The following is a 16,514-nucleotide window of genomic DNA, read 5'->3' on the forward strand; positions in this document are numbered from 1 at the left end:
AGAGCAGTAGCTGGAGCAGCCCAGCCCTTGGTCCTGGATACTCTGGAAGCCAGTAGCCACGAGGTGGGTGACCTTCAGCTTTTTGTCTTGCTCCGGGTAAAAGAGAACCCTGCAGCTGAGAGGGGTTTGGGGAGGAAAGTCTCGTGTTTCTGCAGCATCTGCTGAGTCAGGGGCAGCAGGGCAGGCAGGATGCTTCCTGCTCAAAATGTCTCTGCTCTGCTCTCTGCACTTCAGAAAGACGGAGCATTGCTAGACCACCTGGAGTTTGCTGCCCCAGGACAGAACTGCTCTGCAGGGACCTTTCCAGCCTCCCTGCCCAGCCTGGCTCAATATGTTCCTACCCTGAGGAAAAGACCAAAGTGAATCCTTCCTGTTGTAATGGAAATCTGATCCTTGCAAAGTAGAGAATCCTTAACTGTGCTCCTCTTTTGCATTCCAAAAGTCAGTGGATCCCATCCTTTAGTCTTCCTTCTCATTCTCTCCCTCTGTCTCCTCCAGCTTTTGTAGTGCCTTTGTTCATTTCCCCCCCCACCGAGTTCATACTCTGTGTGGGAGTATGCAGAGTGCCATCTCTGCCCTTCCTGGGCAGCAGTCAGGATGGCAGCCCCGAGAAGAGAAGGGGATGGTTGCTAAAAAGAGGATAGCTGCAGAAGAAGTTGGATAGTGTGCTAAAGACGGGAAGGAGCTCCCAGCTCCCAGGCTTTCTCCTGCAGGAAATGAGCAGTTCAGACCCCCCCCCCGAGCCCCCTCCAGCCCCCGGTGCTGCCACAGGGGCCTTCCCACATCCCTCTGCTCTTAGCTTGGGCAACAAACAACACAGCAGAGCTGGCAGTTATTGAGGGGAGTATAATGAAGGTATCTCTTCCAATGCTGTCTTCCTCTAAATGAATGTTTGCCAAAGGGAAGGAAAGGAGAAGCCTGGCCAAGCGCCTGAGAGGCAGAGCTGGCTGGCAGCAGGGCAGGGACAGAAAGGGCCACAGCTCCCCTTGCTGGCTGCTGTCAGGTGCCAGGGAACACCAGCTGCTCTTTCCCTCAGCAGGAACCCCTCTGCTTTCCCTTCCACTGCATCTTCAAGCTCTTTCCCAGCTCCTGTGTCCTCTGTGGCTTGGTATCACCTCTTACTGCTCCACTTCAGACTCTGGAGGTCAGGCCTCTCAGCTGACACCCCAGCACATGGTGTGGGGTTGTCTCCTATTTGTTGGGTTGCCAAAAAGAAGCAGAGTCTCTGCAGGGTGCCTTTTCAGGCCTGTGCTCTCAGTCCTGCTGCAAGAGCTGCTTTGGGAGAGGAGATGAGGGCTGTGCCTGCCTTCTGCTGAGGCCCCTTAGGCATGCAGTGCCCGTCCAGCAGCCCCTCCCTGGTTTTACAGGTGGGCACGGCCTTTCATAGGTTTTGGGTGCTCAGGGGGTTGTTCCTGCTCTGAGGGCACTGTTGTTGCACCATGGCTGTCAGGGTGGGCTCAGCCCTTGCCCGAGTCTTGCGGAGCCCCAGTTCATCCCTGTCTGAGTTCAAGGACTCCATGGCTCTGTGCCACAGCAGGTTTCTTCTCCACTGCATGCAAAAAGCAGCTACTTCTGCATCTTCAGAGCCAGGTGGGGGCTGTTGCAAGCCCTGTCAGGCAAAAGGTGCGCATGCTTTAGTGTCTGGCACACAGACTCAGCTCAAAGGTCTGTGTGTGTGTGAGAGAGAGAGAGAGAGAGAGATGCTTAAAACGAATGTTTCAAAGCCCTGCTGGCATAGAGAGGAAGGGAGTGCAGGACAGGAGGTAGTTTATGGATGAGCAGGGTAACAGCCCAGGGGAAGGAGCCAGGTCAGAAGGGGCTTGGAAATCTAGAATGGCTAGAGACCAGGCTGGCATCAGCAGGGGGAGAAATGGACGTGCAGGAGGAGGTTCTGCAGCTTGGTGGCTGATTGTTCATCAAATGGGATTCTCATCTAGGCTGTGTGTGTTTTGAAATGACAAGGCTGAAGCTCAGCAGTTCTGTAGGGTTCTGTAGAGCTGTAGGGGTTCTGTAGGGCTGTAGGGGTTCTGTAGGGTTCTGTAGGGCTGTAGGTGTGCTGTAGGTGTTCTGTAGGCCTGTAGGTATTCTGTAGGGCTGTAGGTGTTATGTAGGGTTGGAGGAGTGGTTCTGTAGGGTTCTGTAGGGTTCTGTGGGGCTGTAGGGTTGTGTAGGAGGCCAGGGCCCACGCTGCAAGCCGTGTCAGTGCAGAGTCAGGTCGTGTTTGCCCCCGTTCTGGGTGAGAGCTGCTCTCACAGACTGCAGTCAGATGGATTGGCTGCTGGGGGCAGCTGTGGTCAGAGCTCATGTGACACAGCAGAAAGGCTGAGGCTGGCGGGGACTGTGTGCAAGCGAAGGCCTCAGCCAGCCGGGTGGGAGGGCAAGGGGCCAGCAGCAGATGCCTGCAGTGTTGGTAGTGACACAGAGGGGCTTTCATTTCGGGAACAAGGCAGAAAGGCATAAAAGAACCCACTGCCGTCAGCACCTTCACTCCCAGGCGCGCTGGATGGAGGTGCCTGCGGGCGGGTGAGGGCTGCCCACAGCCCCCTGAGGGCCCGCTGGGTGCCTGAGGTCAGAGGTGCCTTACCGTGACACAGGCTGCCTCGGCTGCCTTGAGGACGTGCCGGGTGGCCCGGAGCAGGTTCTGCGCGTTGCTCACCAGCAGCTCCGCAGCCGCCGCGCTCGCCGCGGTCACCGCCGCCACCCTGCAGAGACGTGGCGTGCCATGGAGCCGGGGCTCACCCGCCACCCCCTGCCTCCCCCACACCCAGCGGGGCTCACCGTGCCAGGAGGGCGAGCTGGGTGCTGACGGCGTGGCTGTGCTCGGCGGCACGGCGCAGCTCGGCACAGCACCGCGGCTCCCGGCACTGCCGCGCCACTGCCCGCCCGAAGCCCGCCAGCACCCGCCCGGCATCAGCCAGCTGCCAGGCACAGCGCACCAGCTGCTCCTTGTCCTGCCGGCACAACCAGAGACACCAGCGCTGCGGGGAGGAGCTGGGGGAGAGGCAAGGTGGGAGGGTCCGGGGAGCACAGGGGGGTCCGGGGAGCACAGAGAGGTGTGGGGAGCACAGGAGAGTCTGGGGAGCACAGGAGAGTCTGGGGAGCACAGGAGAATCCAGGGAGCACAGGGGGTTCCAGGGAGCACAGAGAGGTCTGGGGAGCACAGAGAAATCTGGGGAGCATAGGGGAGTCCAGGGAGCACAGGAGGGTCCAGGGAGCACAGGAGTGTCCAGGGAGCACAGGAGGGTCTGGGGAGCACACGGAGGTCCAGGGAGCACAGGAGGATCCGAGGAGCACAAGGAGGGTCCATGGAACACAGGAGGGTCCAGGGAGCACAAGTACCTTCTGAAAGAAGGCAAGGACTCTCTGGAGACATCCAGAACACTCCTGGATGAGTTCCTGTGTGACCTACTTGAGGTGGCCTGGCTCTGGCAGGGGGGTTGCACTGAATGGTCTCTAAAGGTCCCTTCCAACCCTTAAGATACTGTGAGTGTGTGACTGGGTGCCAAGTTCACATGTAAGCAGGGGGAAGCGATTTCCAGTGCTTTGACTCTCTTACAAGAGCAGGAGGTTTTGGCTCTGTCACTGGCTTTGACCATGCTCTGAGGAAAAAATGTCCTGAGGTGGGGTGGGGGTAGTGAAACACTCTGTACCGTGATGGGACCCTTCTTCTTCAGGAACTGAGTCATGTGCAGCATCCTTGTTGCCATGTCCTTGGTGAGCTGGGACATCTTGCTGGGGCTGCCCTGCCACGTGTCACTGTCTCCTGTGTCATACTCCACAGGGCCACGGGCGAGGGGGATGCTGAGGGGAGCATCCTGGTGCTGTTGAGGCAAGAACTGAACAGATTGGAGATGAGGAGTGTGCACACACACCGATGCTGAGGAGCTTCCACCTCGGTGTTCCTGAAGCAGCTGCTGGTGAGTAGAAACAGGAGAGCTGCCCATCACCACGCTGCCTGCCACCTCCTTCTCCCCTGCCTTCACCCACACTGGGACCATCACGTCCCACTGCCCCCTGCCAGCATCTCCCAGGTCTGGCTGCAAACAAGTAGGGGCTACCAGATGAGCTGATAATACCAATTAAGGGCCCTACAGCCATTTGTTTAAAGGAAAAACTCTTTCAGTTTTTTGAGGGAGCCCTGGCCCAGGCTGCCCAGGGAGGGTTTGGAGGCTCCTTCTCGGGAGGTTTCCAAACCTGACCTAGGTGCGAGCTGCTTTGGCAGGGGGGGTTGGACTGGATGATCTCTAAAGGTCCTTTCCAACCCCCACCAGTCTATGATCTGGATGGTGTTACTGAAACCTTTCCCAGCTCCTGGCAACCAGCAGCAGTTGTTGCAGGAAGGGAGCTGCTGGCGCTGTGTGGAGCTGAGCTGGGCAGAGACAGGGTGTGCTGGAGGGAAAGGAGAGCAGCACAGCCCCCTGCTCCTCAGAAACAGCCCTCTGGAGATGGGCTCAGTCCTGCAGCAGTGCCTCTCGGATCACATATCCAGAGGTGAGCTCAACAGGGCAGCCAGCAACCCGATCTGCCTTTGAAGGTAGCCAAGGACTAGTGACCTCCAGAGGTCCGTGCCAGCATCACCCACCTTACTGCTGGGGGCCGGGAGTGCCAGCCCAGACCCTCACCCTGCAGGATGTGTTGACAGGGGGAAAAAGGCTGCTCTTCCCATCTCTTACCATTCCCTGTGCCTCCTGGGCAGCTGCAGTTCCCCTGGTGCTGCCGCAGGCTCCTGCTGCCCTGGACTGGTGCCCTGGGGCCAGGGGCCGCTCCGGGGCGCGCTGGTACCCGGCGTTGCGCAGCCGCTGCCGCAGGAGCTGCAGGAGGTGCCCGTCCACGGCCCGGGCAGCCCCCAGCCGGCTGCTGAGGAACTGGGCCTGTGCTGCCCAGTGCCAGGTGATGCTCTGCAGATGCAGCCGGCCCTCGGGGTGGCGGCTCCGGAGCTGCTGCCTGGCGCTGCCCACGGCGTCCCAGGTGAGGAGCAGGAGGTGGTCGGCGGCCGACAGCAGCTGCTCCTCCTGCGGCGCTTGGGCACCGGGCTCCAGAGCGTCCCCGAGGGTGGTTCTGACCCACTGGATGTTAGCCACGAGCCTCCTCGCCCGCTCCTCAAAGGCCTCTCTGCTCCTGTCCTGCCCTTCCCCGGAGAGGGGCCGCAGGGCAGGCGCCACGACGTCGCGGATGACGCGCAGCTGCTCGGCGTTGGCCCTCTCCAGGTGGAGCGATAACGCCTTGGCCCTGAGGGCCACGTCTCGCTGCAGCAGCTCGAAGCGAGCCTCCAGGCTGGCAGTGCCCTGCGAGGACACTGACAGGCTCTTGGAGGCATCCAGCAGCGCCTCCATCAGCACCTTCATCTCCTCCCGGAGCGCCAGCATCTCCCTGCCGCCAGCACGGCCCTCGGGGCAGGACAGGTGAGAGAGCCGGGCGGCCTCCTGCAGGCGCAGGGAGCTCTCAGCCACGGCAGCCCAGAGGCTGCGTGAGCATTGCCGGCCCTGCAGGGCGCTCCTCAGCTCGCCCAGGGACAGGCCGTCCCCCGCCGTGAGCCCATCCAGGGCGTGCAGCAGCACGCGCGCCCCGACGGCCCAGCGCACTGCCCGCAGCTCCAGCCTGCTCTGCCCCAGCCTGCAGCCGCCCTGCAGGGACTCCGCTTGCTCCAGGAATGCCTCGGTGTCCAGCTCAGCCTGGCAGAACTCGGCTCGGACCTGTAGGAAGCCGTGCCAGAGCTCGGGGCAGCCGGCGTGTCCCATGGCTCTGGCCGCGCTGGCGACGTCTCCTGCTGACTGCACGGCGGCCGCTAAACCCGCCATGGTCTCCTCCAGAGCCTCTCTGCCCCGCAGCACGTCACCGCGCGAGACAAAGCCGACCACCTGCCGAGACAGCCCGTACCAAGGGCCGGCCAGGGCTGCCAGGCACTCCTGCGTCTCGCGGATGCTCCCCGAGAGCTCCAGCGCCGCTGGCAGCAGCCCCTGCGGCAGCGTGGGGCCCGCGGCGCCGGCCAGCCCGGCCACACGCAGCGCCAGCGGCACCAGGCGCCGGTGCTGCCGCAGGGGCCGTGCCCGGGCGGGCTGGGCCAGGGGCAGCGCTCGCCGCGCCGCGCCGGCACAGCCGTGGGCCAGCTCCAGCAGCGCCTGGCTGGCGGCCGCCATGCCAGCCACGTCCCCGGCACCGGCGGCCGCCAGCAGAGCCGCCACCACGGCGGCTGCGCCCACCGGCCCCGCAGCCACGGCGGCGCGAGCCGCTCCCGGGGTGTCTCCCGGTGACGCAGCCGCCTCCGTGAGGGCTCTGGGCCGTGCCCGCTGCCCGTGCCGGGCCATGTCCCGCCCGCACAGCGCCGCCTCCAGCGCCCGCAGCAGCCGTCCCGCGGCCCCAGCCCACGCCTGGCACAGGGCCCGCAGCCGCCGCGCCGCACCGTGCCGGGCCCTGCCGCCGCTCAGCTCCGCCAGCAGCGCGGGGAGCCCGGCCAGGAGCCCCCTCACGCCCTCTGCCGCCTCTCGGATCTCGCGGGAGGCTCGGGCTTGGGTGCACCTGGCCAGGACAAAGTCAGCCGCCCTCAGCATCTGCTGCGCCTGTGTGAAGAAGCCGGTGACGAGGGGCTGGAGCTTCTTTAAGTAGTGTCCTTGCGGCTCCGTGCCAGCCAGGCCGAGGGCACGTCCAGCCAGGCGCCTGAGGGGCTCCTCCCCTTGGCAGAAGGCGCCGAGGACGAGGCGCAGCGTGGCCGTGAGCACGGCGCGGTCCAGCTCCTGCAGCTCGTCTCTCATGGCGCGACGCTCCTCGCGCAGCCAGCCCCGGCTCTGCCCCGGCCGGCCCTCCTGCCGCCTCAGCCGGCTGCAGATGCCCTTGCTCAGCCCGAGCAGAGCCCGGCAGCGCTTCACCAGCTGCAGCTTCAGCGCTGGCTCCGAGGCCTGTGCCAGCAGCATGCAGTGCAGGACGAGCGCTGCCAGGGCGGCGCTGAGCTCGCCGTCGGCGAGGCACGGCGGCTCTGGCCGGGACAGCAGAGCCAGCAGCCCGCTCAGCTGCAGGCCGAAGGCCCCGCTGCCGTGCCGGGGCTCCTGGCTGCCCTTCAGCAGGGAGCTGAGGCGCTGCACGGCCGCCTGCGCCAGCTGGAAGGCCGGGTGTGTGCGGGGGCCGCCCGGCTGCGGCTGCCCCCGGCGCTGCAGCTGGCTGAGCCTGGCTGCGGGGAGCAGAGCGAGGCAGCGCCGCAGCAGCCGCAGCGCCTGCGCCAGGCTGTGCCGCCCGGGCCCGTCCCGCAGCTGCTGCAGGCGCTGGGCTGCCAGGCTGCTGAGCAGGAGCAGGGCTTCGGCACACGCCTGGAAGGCAGCCAGCAGGCCCGGCACGTCCGCTGCCTCCTGCAGCACGCGCAGGCGCTGCCCCAGCCGCCCCGCAGCCTGGCTTATCCTCCGCACCCCGGCAGCGTCTGCGGCCTGAAGGAGCTGAGCAGGAGAGCAGCAGAGAGACTGGTCAGAGTGGCTGATGCTCAGAAAGGCCTGTGCAGCAGTTCAGGCCTCCTGCAGCCCTCGTAGGGAAGGTAAGGGGTGTGTTTTGTGCCGTGAGGGAACCTAGAGCTTCCCCTGTCCCCTGTGCTGGTGGGGAGCAGCTTTAGTCCCTCCTGCGGCTGCGCCCTCAGCATAGAATCATTTGGGTTGGAAAAGCCCTTGAAGCTGCTGCAGTCCCAGCCCTGCCCTCACCCTGCCCAGCCCAGCACTGACCCACAGCCCTCAGCACCTCAGCCCCACGGCTTTGGGATCCCTGCAGGGCTGGGCACTGCCCCAGCTCCCTGGGCAGCCTGGCACAGGGGCTCACACCCCTCTCAGGGAAACAGTTCTGCCTCAGCTCCAGCCTCAACCTCCCCTGGGGCAACATGAGCCCATTTCTACTTGTCCTATCACTTGTTACTTGGGAGCAGAGCCCAACCCCCAGCTCGCTGCAGCCTCCTGTCAGCGTCAGAGAGTGCTGCTGTGTCCCCTCAGCTTCCTCCAGGCTCAACACCCCCATTCCCTCAGCCCCTCCCCAGCACCCTTGTGCTCCAGCCCCTCAGCTCCCCACCCCGGGATCCCAGCCCTGTCCCTGTGCTCTCACCTTCGCTGTGTGTGTCAGGACTCCCTGTGCTGCTGTCACCAGCTGCTCCCTGCAGGCCGGGCTCCCCGGCTGCCCCTGCAGCACCCGTGCCGCCTGCAGCACGCTGCTCCCTGCCAGCCCCAGCGCCTCGGCCGCGGGACGTGTCTCTGCCACCAAGAGCTCGTCCCCGGACTCCTCAGCCAGCCTGGAACAGAGCTGCGGGGCTCAGCCCTGCCGCAGGGAGCCAGCCCAGCCCCTCCCCGGGCTGAGGGGGCGCTGGGGCTGCCTTGGCACGGTGTTTGTGAGCCGTTTGCAGTGCCTGGGATTCCCTTCAGCATGGGGCAGCTGCTGCCTGTCGGCTCTGAGCTGCAGCAGCACAGTGACCCCGTGCCCAGCCCGGGCATCCAGGCTGCAGCTCCCTGAGGCACTGGGCAGCTGGGCAGCCGCTATTTTAACAAGTGTTGAGCTCAAACTTTACTTGCCGAGGTTTGCCTTCCTTTGCCACAGCTTTTCCAAGCACGGGTCCCTGTTGTGTCCCATCCTTTTCCCTTCTTCATCCTACCCCCCCTCATGTTCCCCATTCCTTCCTCCCCACCTTCCCCATCCTCCCCACCTTCCCCATCCTCTCCTCGTTCCCCATCCTCCCCATGTTCCCCATCCCTTCCTCCCCACGTTCCCCACCCTCCCCACATTCCCCATTCTCCCCACCTTCCCCATCCTCCCCACATTCCCTATCCTCCCCACCTTCCCCATCCTCCCCATGTTCCCCATCCCCCCCATGTTCCCCATCCCTTCCTCCCCACATTCCCCATCCCCCCCATGTTCCCCATCCCTTCCTCCCCACATTCCCCATCCCCCCCATGTTCCCCATCCCTTCCTCCCCACCTTCCCCATCCTCCCCATGTTCCCCATCCCCCCCACATTCCCCATCCCCCCCATGTTCCACATCCCTTCCTCCCCTCGTTCTCCTTCCTCCCCACATTCCCCATCCCTTCCTCCCCATGTTCCCCATCCTCCCCTCGTTCCCCATCCCATCCTCCCCAGCTCCCTGGCCGCTTCTTTGCCGTCCCTTCCTCCTCCTCTCCCCCAGCTGTGCCCAGGAGCTCTACCCAGCAAACTCACCTCCCTGCAACAGAAGCGAGTCCCTCGGTGGCTGTGGCTAATGTTTCGGCGTCCTGCCCGACACGGGGCAGGGTCTGACAAGTCCCCCCTTCCCAGTCCAGGTCGAGGATGAGGTGGCAGAGCTGCACGGCCGTGGGGCACAGGATCCCGGCGAGGGCTTTGTTTTCTGTTAGGAACCCGAGGTCGCAGAGAGCAAGAGGCTCCATTTCGTCCTACCTGGGACACGGGAAACCAAACCCGGGCGTCTTTGTGTTTCGGCCTCGGAGGCGGCTGGCGGCTTCTGGCTGTGAGCCCGTGCCTGCGGCTGGGAGGGCAGGAGCCCCGGGGCCCGGGGCAGCCGGTGTTTGCGCCGGGGCCGGAGCCGTTCCGTGCCCGCAGCTCCCCGCAGCGATCCCCGGGCTCGGGCGGGGCGGATCGGTTACACCGCGATTGCCATCGCCCGGCTGCCACCCCCGGGGGCCTCTCCCCTGCTCGTTCCTGGGCAGGGACGTTTCGGGGAGCCGGGGGTGCCCCCGGGTCCTTCTCCCCCCACCCCATCCTGGGTGCTGCGGGGCTGTCTGCGGGACGGGCTGCGGGGGTGCGACAGTCACCGTGGAGACGGTGCAGGGAGGCGGGACAGGGGGCTGGAAGGGCCCTGCAGAGCTGCCCCAGCCCCTAATAAAGCAGCTTCCCCTGGCTCAGGGGGCACAGGGACGTGTCCAGGTGGGGTTGGGAACCTCCCGAGCAGGAGCCTTCACACCCTCCCTGGGCAGCCTGGGCCAGGGCTCCCTCCCCTCAGCACCAAAGGACTTGCTCCTCCTGTGCCAGGGGCACTGCCTGTGTGCCAGCCTGTGCCTGGTACCCCTTGTCCTGGCACTGCCCACCACAGGAAATGTGTTGCCCCATCCCCGTGACATCCACCTTTAAATACTTGTAAGTATTAACGAGATCCCCCCTTAGTCTGCTCCAGACTGAACAGCCCCAGGTCCCGCAGCCTTTCCTCACAAGGAAGATGCTCCAGTGCCCTGCTCATCTTGGTGGCCCTGCACTGGGCTCCCTGTCCCTCTGCAGCTGAGGAGCCCAGAACTGGACAAAACTGGAGCTCTAAAGGTCCTTCCCAGCGCCACCATCCCGTGACTGTGACAGGGCACATTTTCTGCCTGTTGTTTTTCTGTGTGGAATTGATACCGAACGTACCCAGAAGGGAAGAACGACCCCCACTTTGGCTGATAGATAAGCAACAGCTCGTGAGGACAGACCCCCTTTGCGTGTTCAGAGAAGGGCAGGAACGACCCCCCGTGTGTGACCTCTGCCCGGACGGGGGGGGCAGGGCTGGGTGCTGAAGGGCAGTTTGGGTGCTGGTCAGTGCTGAGCACCCCCGTTCTGCCGGCAGCGTGACAGCGGCAGAAACTGCAGAGGCTGCAGAGTCGTGTGTTGTGACCACGTACGGACAGAACGGAGGTAAATGTGCCTCAAACGACCACCGGAGACGTCCCCCAGCCTCGGGCCCTGGCAGGGCGCCGGTCCCGCCGTGTGTTAGCGTTAGATCCCCACGAATATTCAGCATGTCCCCGGATATACGGAGCGTGCTTTCGGAGCAGAGATCCCCCGCGCTGCAATGGGACCGACGCCAGCGTTTCCTCGCTCAGCACGGCGGGCGAGGCTGTGGGGTGACCGGAGGGGCCGACCCCGCCTCGGGGCTGGCTGCTGGCGGCTCCGTCCCCTTCAGCTGCATCCCGCTGCCCGGCCCCGGCACCCGCAGCTTTCGGCACGGAAAGGGTTCGCCGCGGCGGCCGCCCGGAGGAGGGTTCGGCCCCCGCGCAGCCGCCGCTCGTTGCGAAGCCGCCGTCGAGCGCAGCTGCGAGCGGGAGGAGCCGCCGCGGCCGAGCGGCCGAACGCCGAGCGCTGGGCCGAGCCCGGTGACGCAGGGAGCCGGAGCAGCCCCAGCCGGAGCCGGAGCCGGAGCAGCCGGAGCCGGAGCCGGAGCAGCAGCAGCCGGAGCCCGCCGGGCGCGCTCGGGGCCGGGCTGCGGGTGGGACGCGGCGGCGCGCACCCCGCAATCCCCGCCCCGTGCGCGCTCCCGGCCGTGCCGCCGCGGCGACCAGAGCAGCGGCAGGAGGCGGCAGGAGCCCCGCCGCCATGGACAGCACGGGGAAGGAGCGGGAGGCCGTGCAGCTGATGGCGGAGGCCGAGAAGCGAGTGAAGGGCTCGCACTCCTTCCTGCGGGGGCTCTTCGGGTGAGCGGCGCGGGGGCGGTGCGGGGGCGGGAGGCGAAGGGCGCCGGGCCTCGGGCGGTGGGTGCCTGCGGCGAGGCGGCCCCGGCTCCTGCGCCCCCTGCCCGGCGTGGGTGAGGGTCTCGGTGGGCTGTGCGGGGGGGGCACAGAGACGGCCCCCCGCGATTGCATAGCGAGGATGAGGCCATCCGGGGGTGCTCCAGCAGCCCCCCCATCTCCCCTCTTCTCCTGAAGCCCCTCCGTGGGCACAGCGCTGAGATGAGCCCGCTCGGCCTCTGCAGCTGCGGGCACCTCCTTCTGCCCTCCCCCGCGTCGGGCCGGTGCGGGGGGCGTCCCCGGGCCCTGCGCACGGCGGCTGCGCTCAGCCCGCCTTTATCCCGCCGCGAGCAGGTTGCCCGCTGCTAATCCTGTCGGGGATTTGCTCTGACAGGGCTGAGCTGGGCTGCCCCGGGGAGCGTCCTCACCCGGGGCTGCTGTCAGCGGGGCCGGGATGAAGCCATCCCCATCCCCATCCCCATCCCCCTCTCCATCCCCCTCTCCATCCCCCTCTCCATCCCCCTCTCCATCCCCCTCTCCATCCCATCCCCATCCCCATCCCCATCCCTATCCCCATCCCCATCCCCCTCTCCATCCCCCTCTCCATCCCCCTCTCCATCCCATCCCCATCCCCATCCCCATCCCCATCCCTATCCCCCTCTCCATCCCCCTCTCCATCCCCCTCTCCATCCCCCTCTCCATCCCCCTCTCCATCCCCCTCTCCATCCCATCCCCATCCCATCCCATCCCATCCCCATCGAGGCTTTTTGCGGCTCCGGGGCGGGGACTGGAGCAGGGTCGGGGTTTTGCAGGTGATTTTGTGCCCCGTGGAGCCGTGATCCCTTCATGGCACGGGGGCTATTTGGGGGATGGTGTTGCTGGGGGGGGTGATCCCCTCAGAAAATGGCAGAGCTTCCGTTTTGCTGCGTCTTTTTGTGCCAAAGTGGGTATTGCCGTGCCCGGAAGGGGCTGAAGCAGCGGCAGGTTTGGGCTTCTCCATCATGGCTGGTTTAGTAAGAAGAGTATTGATGGAGTGATGCTGCAGGGGAGGCCTCGATGTTTCCAAACAACAGCCTGGAAAAATCTAGTGCCTGCAGCCCTGGAAGCTGAAGTGTTACAGCTGGATTGGTGGCTGAGCTGGGGCAGATGAGTGGGGCAGCATATGTGTGTGTGCATGCACATGCAAGTGTGTATGTGCATGTACATGCCTGTGTGTGTGCATGCATGCACATATATGTGTGTGTGTGTGCATGTACATGCATGTGTGTGTGTCTCTGTGTATGTGCGTGTGCTGGGGTTACAACCCAGGCAGCACTGCCCAAAGTCCAGGACAGCAACCACCAGACCTTGGGAGAGGCGAATTCATCCTTGTCTCGAGCTAAAAACAGCTACAAAAAATGATACAATTGGTTTGAAAGGGATAGGGGTGGCTGACTGTGGTGTGGGCACCTTCCCAGGGAAAGGAGGTGGCCAGGCCAGGGGGCCCAAAGCCTTCACAAGAGCCAAGTGTGTTCCTGAAGAGCTCCCTCAGCCCCCACGAGTGCTGACCCATCGTTTTGGAGATGCAAAGGCTGAAAGCCCGTCGCGTTTTGGGGGTTGGCCAGGGTGTAGCGTTACCTCGGGCCACCTCCTTTGGCTGCGGCTCCTCTCAAGGGCGAGGAGCCGTCCAAAAAACCCGCCTGTGCTTAGAAATGAGCCGCGGTCCCTGGCAGCGGGCAGGTGCCGGGGGATGGCAGCGGGCACCGGTGGATGCTGTCGGCTCCCGATGGATGCTGTCGGCTCCCGGGAGCGCCGCAGCCCTTGCCGCGGCCAGCAGCGGCGTGTCCCGCAGAGGGCAGCACTGAGCCGCCACGGCCGCGGCCTTCGCAGAGGGTTCAGCTCCGCTCTCATAGCTCATGGCTTGGCTCGGCTTGGCTCGGCTCGGCTTGGCTCGGCTCGGCTTGGCTCGGCTCGGCTCGGCTTGGCTTGGCTTGGCTTGGCTTGGCTTGGCTTGGCTTGGCTTGGCTTGGGGAAGAGCTAAAGCCCAGCGTTGAAGCTCTGGCAGCCTGGTGCTGGTTTTCCTGACGCTCTGGGGGCGATGATGCGGTGGCTGGTCACATCCTAGAGTTCGCCTTTGGCTCTGGGGAGCTGCTCCTGCAAGGGAAGGGGCAGACAGGGGCTTGCTCCAGCCTCCAGTTTCTTTAGGAAGGTGTAAAACCCACAAAGCTGCTGTTTGAGGAGTGGGTTTTGTTGGCTTTCCTGTCCTGGCTTTAGGTGAGGAAGAGCTCTGCTGTCTCTGTCCAGCAAGGGCTTGGTTAGTTACTTGGTGCCTGCTGGCTCTGCCTGGGGGCTTGGGGGACCCCCGAGGTACCACCCTAGTACCTCCCCACTTCCACCTTGCCTCCCTAAGGTGCTGGCACCCTGGGAAGGGGTCTGGGGGGGGCTGCTGGCCCCCTGCATCCAGCTTTCCTCTCCTTGAGCAGTGTGATGCTCACCCTGTGGTGTGAGGATGGCGAGAGGATGGGGCAGCACTTGTTTTCTGTAGTGTCCAGTGAGAGGACAAGGGGTGATGGACAAAAGCTGGAACAACAAACAGTTCCCCTGAAACACAAGGAGAAGCTTGTGATGGTGGAGCCCAGCGGGACCCGATTGTGTGGGGCTGTTTCAGCCCTGTTCTGGGGCTGCTGTTTGGCTCTGGCACGGCCTCAGGGGCTCTCGCTGCCTTTCAGGGGCAACACCAGGGTGGAGGAAGCCTGTGAAATGTACACCAGGGCTGCCAACATGTTCAAGATCGCCAAAAACTGGAGTGGTGAGTACAGCACTGCTGCTGGGGGGCTGTGGAGGGGGCTGGTGCTGCCCGGGGGTCACCCACCAGCACCCCAGTGCCTTTGCAGGTTACCTCAGCAGGGTTTCCCGTGCCAGGCTGTTCCCGTGGGGATGGTCCCTGTGGCAGTGCCGTGATTTGAGTGTTGGGGGGTGAGCAGCACCTTCCTGCTGTGAAACCAGCCGGGCTGCTGTGTACCCCTTCCAAACAAGAGCCCCTCATTCTGCAGGGAAACCTGCTCCAAGGGGCACAGTCCTGGGTTTGCCCTTCAAGCACGGAAAGAGCTTTGGGCTGGGACGTCTGAGCCCATGGGTTTTGAGATCCGAGCGTGGGCGTGGGGCTGTGCCCACGGGGACAGGCTCAGCCCTGGCAGGGGAGCAGCACCCAGCACCACCTGGGGCTGCTGCATCTCCCGGCCTGTCCGGGTGCTGAGCACCCAGTGCTGGGCTCTGTGGCCAGAGGGGTGGGTGTGTTGCGGAGGGGGCTCCCTGGGGTCTGCGTGTGCCGGAGGGGCCCGCGGGGTCCGTGTGCTTCTCTCTCAGCCGCAGGGAACGCCTTCTGTCAGGCAGCCAAGCTGCACATGCAGCTGCAGAGCAAACACGACTCGGCCACCAGCTTCGTGGACGCCGGCAACGCCTACAAAAAGGCAGATCCCCAAGGTAAGGGGCCGTGCCCCAGCCGGCTGCTGCTCCCTGCAGCAGGGCACAGGTCGGCACCCGCGCTTGGGCTGGGCACTGGCTCTACTGAGCCTCCCCGCAGCCCACTCCAGAGCTGTCGCGTCTCCTGCACTTGTGCTGCTCCACAAGGGCCTTTTGGGTGCTGGGAGGCACTCAGCACCACCTCAGCACCAGCTCACGCCTTGCCCTGTGTGGTCGTGAGGCGCAGCCCTCGGGAGCCTCCTGCTTCCTTTGCCTGCCTCTGGAGATGTGTTTGTGTCTTAGGGGATGCTGAAGCCAGGTCCCAGCTCTGGGTGGCAGCAGGATGCCTGCCCTCAGCCCCAGGGTTTCCCCAGGGCAGAGGAGGGATGGGGTGGGACTAGAACAGACCAACCATGATGGGATGAGGATAAAGGATCTGAGATGCTTTACATGGGGGTTGTAAAGAGCAGTGGTGTGGTGTTCTGGGAGACCTTGTCCCCTCCTTGCCCAGACGCACTGAGCAGCCCAGCAGCATCACCCCCCTGCTCTCCCAGGCCAGGGGCTGAGGAAACCAACCTGGGGCTGACAGTGCTGTTGGGTAACTGCAAGCCACCTGCCCGTGGTGCCTGGAAAGGGGCAGCCCCTGTGTGTGCTCAGGAGATGGCTGTTTGGGACTGGGCTCCTGACAAACCCAGGCTACGAGCTGTTGGTATTCTGCCCATCCTCATTTTTTTTCTGGGTACCTGTCAGGGTCAGGATCTTTGCCAGGGCAGGGTGGGGGGTGTTTAGGATGGATGAGTTTGGATCAGAATCGGGGAAAGACTTGTGGCTGAGGTGCTGAGGGCCATGGGTCAGTGGTGGGCTGGGCAGGGTGAGGGGAGGGCTGGGACTGCAGCAGCTTCAAGGGCTTTTCCAACTGAAATGATTCTGGTTCTACCTGCTGGTGCAAAAATGCAAAGGATGTTACACCTGAAGGTCTTGGGAGAGGTCAAAGATGTTGTGTCTGTGGTTGCAGCGGCACAGAAACGTGTGGGCAGGTATTTGAGAAGTGTGTGTGTGTGCCTGAGGAAGGGCCACGTTCCCCAGGTGTGGCTTTTGGAGGGAGGGGGCAGGTGTTGTGCTGGGCCTGGTGACGTGCTGCCTGACACTGTTGTTTTTCCCAAACACTCAATGCTGCAGAGGCCATCAACTGCTTAAATGCAGCTATCGATATCTACACCGACATGGTAAGAGGCGGCTGCGCCGCGGGAGCTGCCGGGGGAGCTGCAGGGCTGGGGGGCAGCTGCCCCTCACCCTGCCCTCTGCCTTCCCCAGGGCCGCTTCACCATCGCTGCCAAGCACCACATCACCATCGCCGAGATCTACGAGGCCGAGCTGGTGGACATAGAGAAGGTAAAAGTGCCGCTGCAGCGCTGGGGCCACGCTCTGTGCAGCCACTCGGGGCTCAGGGGGTGAAGCTGCAGCTGCAGCGCTGGGGCCACGCTCTGTGCAGCCACTCGGGGCTCAGGGGATGAAGCTGCAGCTGCAGCGCTGGGGCCACGCTCTGTGCAGCCACTCGGGGCTCAGGGGGTGAAGCTGCAGCGCTGGGGCCATGCTCTGTGCAGCCACTCGGGGCTCAGGAGGTGAAGCTGCAGCGCTGGGGCCACGCTCTGTGTA

At 64.3% G+C, this 16,514-nt stretch overlaps 1 protein-coding gene across 3 annotated transcripts in view; it reads left to right on the forward strand.

Annotated features, from left to right (window-relative positions):
• Positions 1 to 16,514, forward strand: part of LOC133624813 (beta-soluble NSF attachment protein) — a 22,735-nt gene continuing 6,221 nt past the window's right edge. For 2 of the 3 annotated variants that reach the window (XM_061989384.1, XM_061989386.1), the window contains exons 1-5: positions 11,218 to 11,384; positions 14,126 to 14,205; positions 14,763 to 14,879; positions 16,038 to 16,084; positions 16,173 to 16,250. In XM_061989384.1, the coding sequence (XP_061845368.1) occupies positions 11,287 to 11,384; positions 14,126 to 14,205; positions 14,763 to 14,879; positions 16,038 to 16,084; positions 16,173 to 16,250 (420 nt within the window). In that variant the 5' untranslated portion in view covers positions 11,218 to 11,286. Of the gene's footprint in view, positions 64 to 3,781; positions 3,918 to 11,217; positions 11,385 to 14,125; positions 14,206 to 14,762; positions 14,880 to 16,037; positions 16,085 to 16,172; positions 16,251 to 16,514 lie in introns of those variants that run through there. The other variant, XM_061989385.1, reaches the window with a different exon arrangement.

Source organism: Colius striatus, chromosome 2 (genome assembly GCF_028858725.1).
Source record: "Colius striatus isolate bColStr4 chromosome 2, bColStr4.1.hap1, whole genome shotgun sequence".
NCBI lineage: Eukaryota > Metazoa > Chordata > Aves > Coliiformes > Coliidae > Colius > Colius striatus.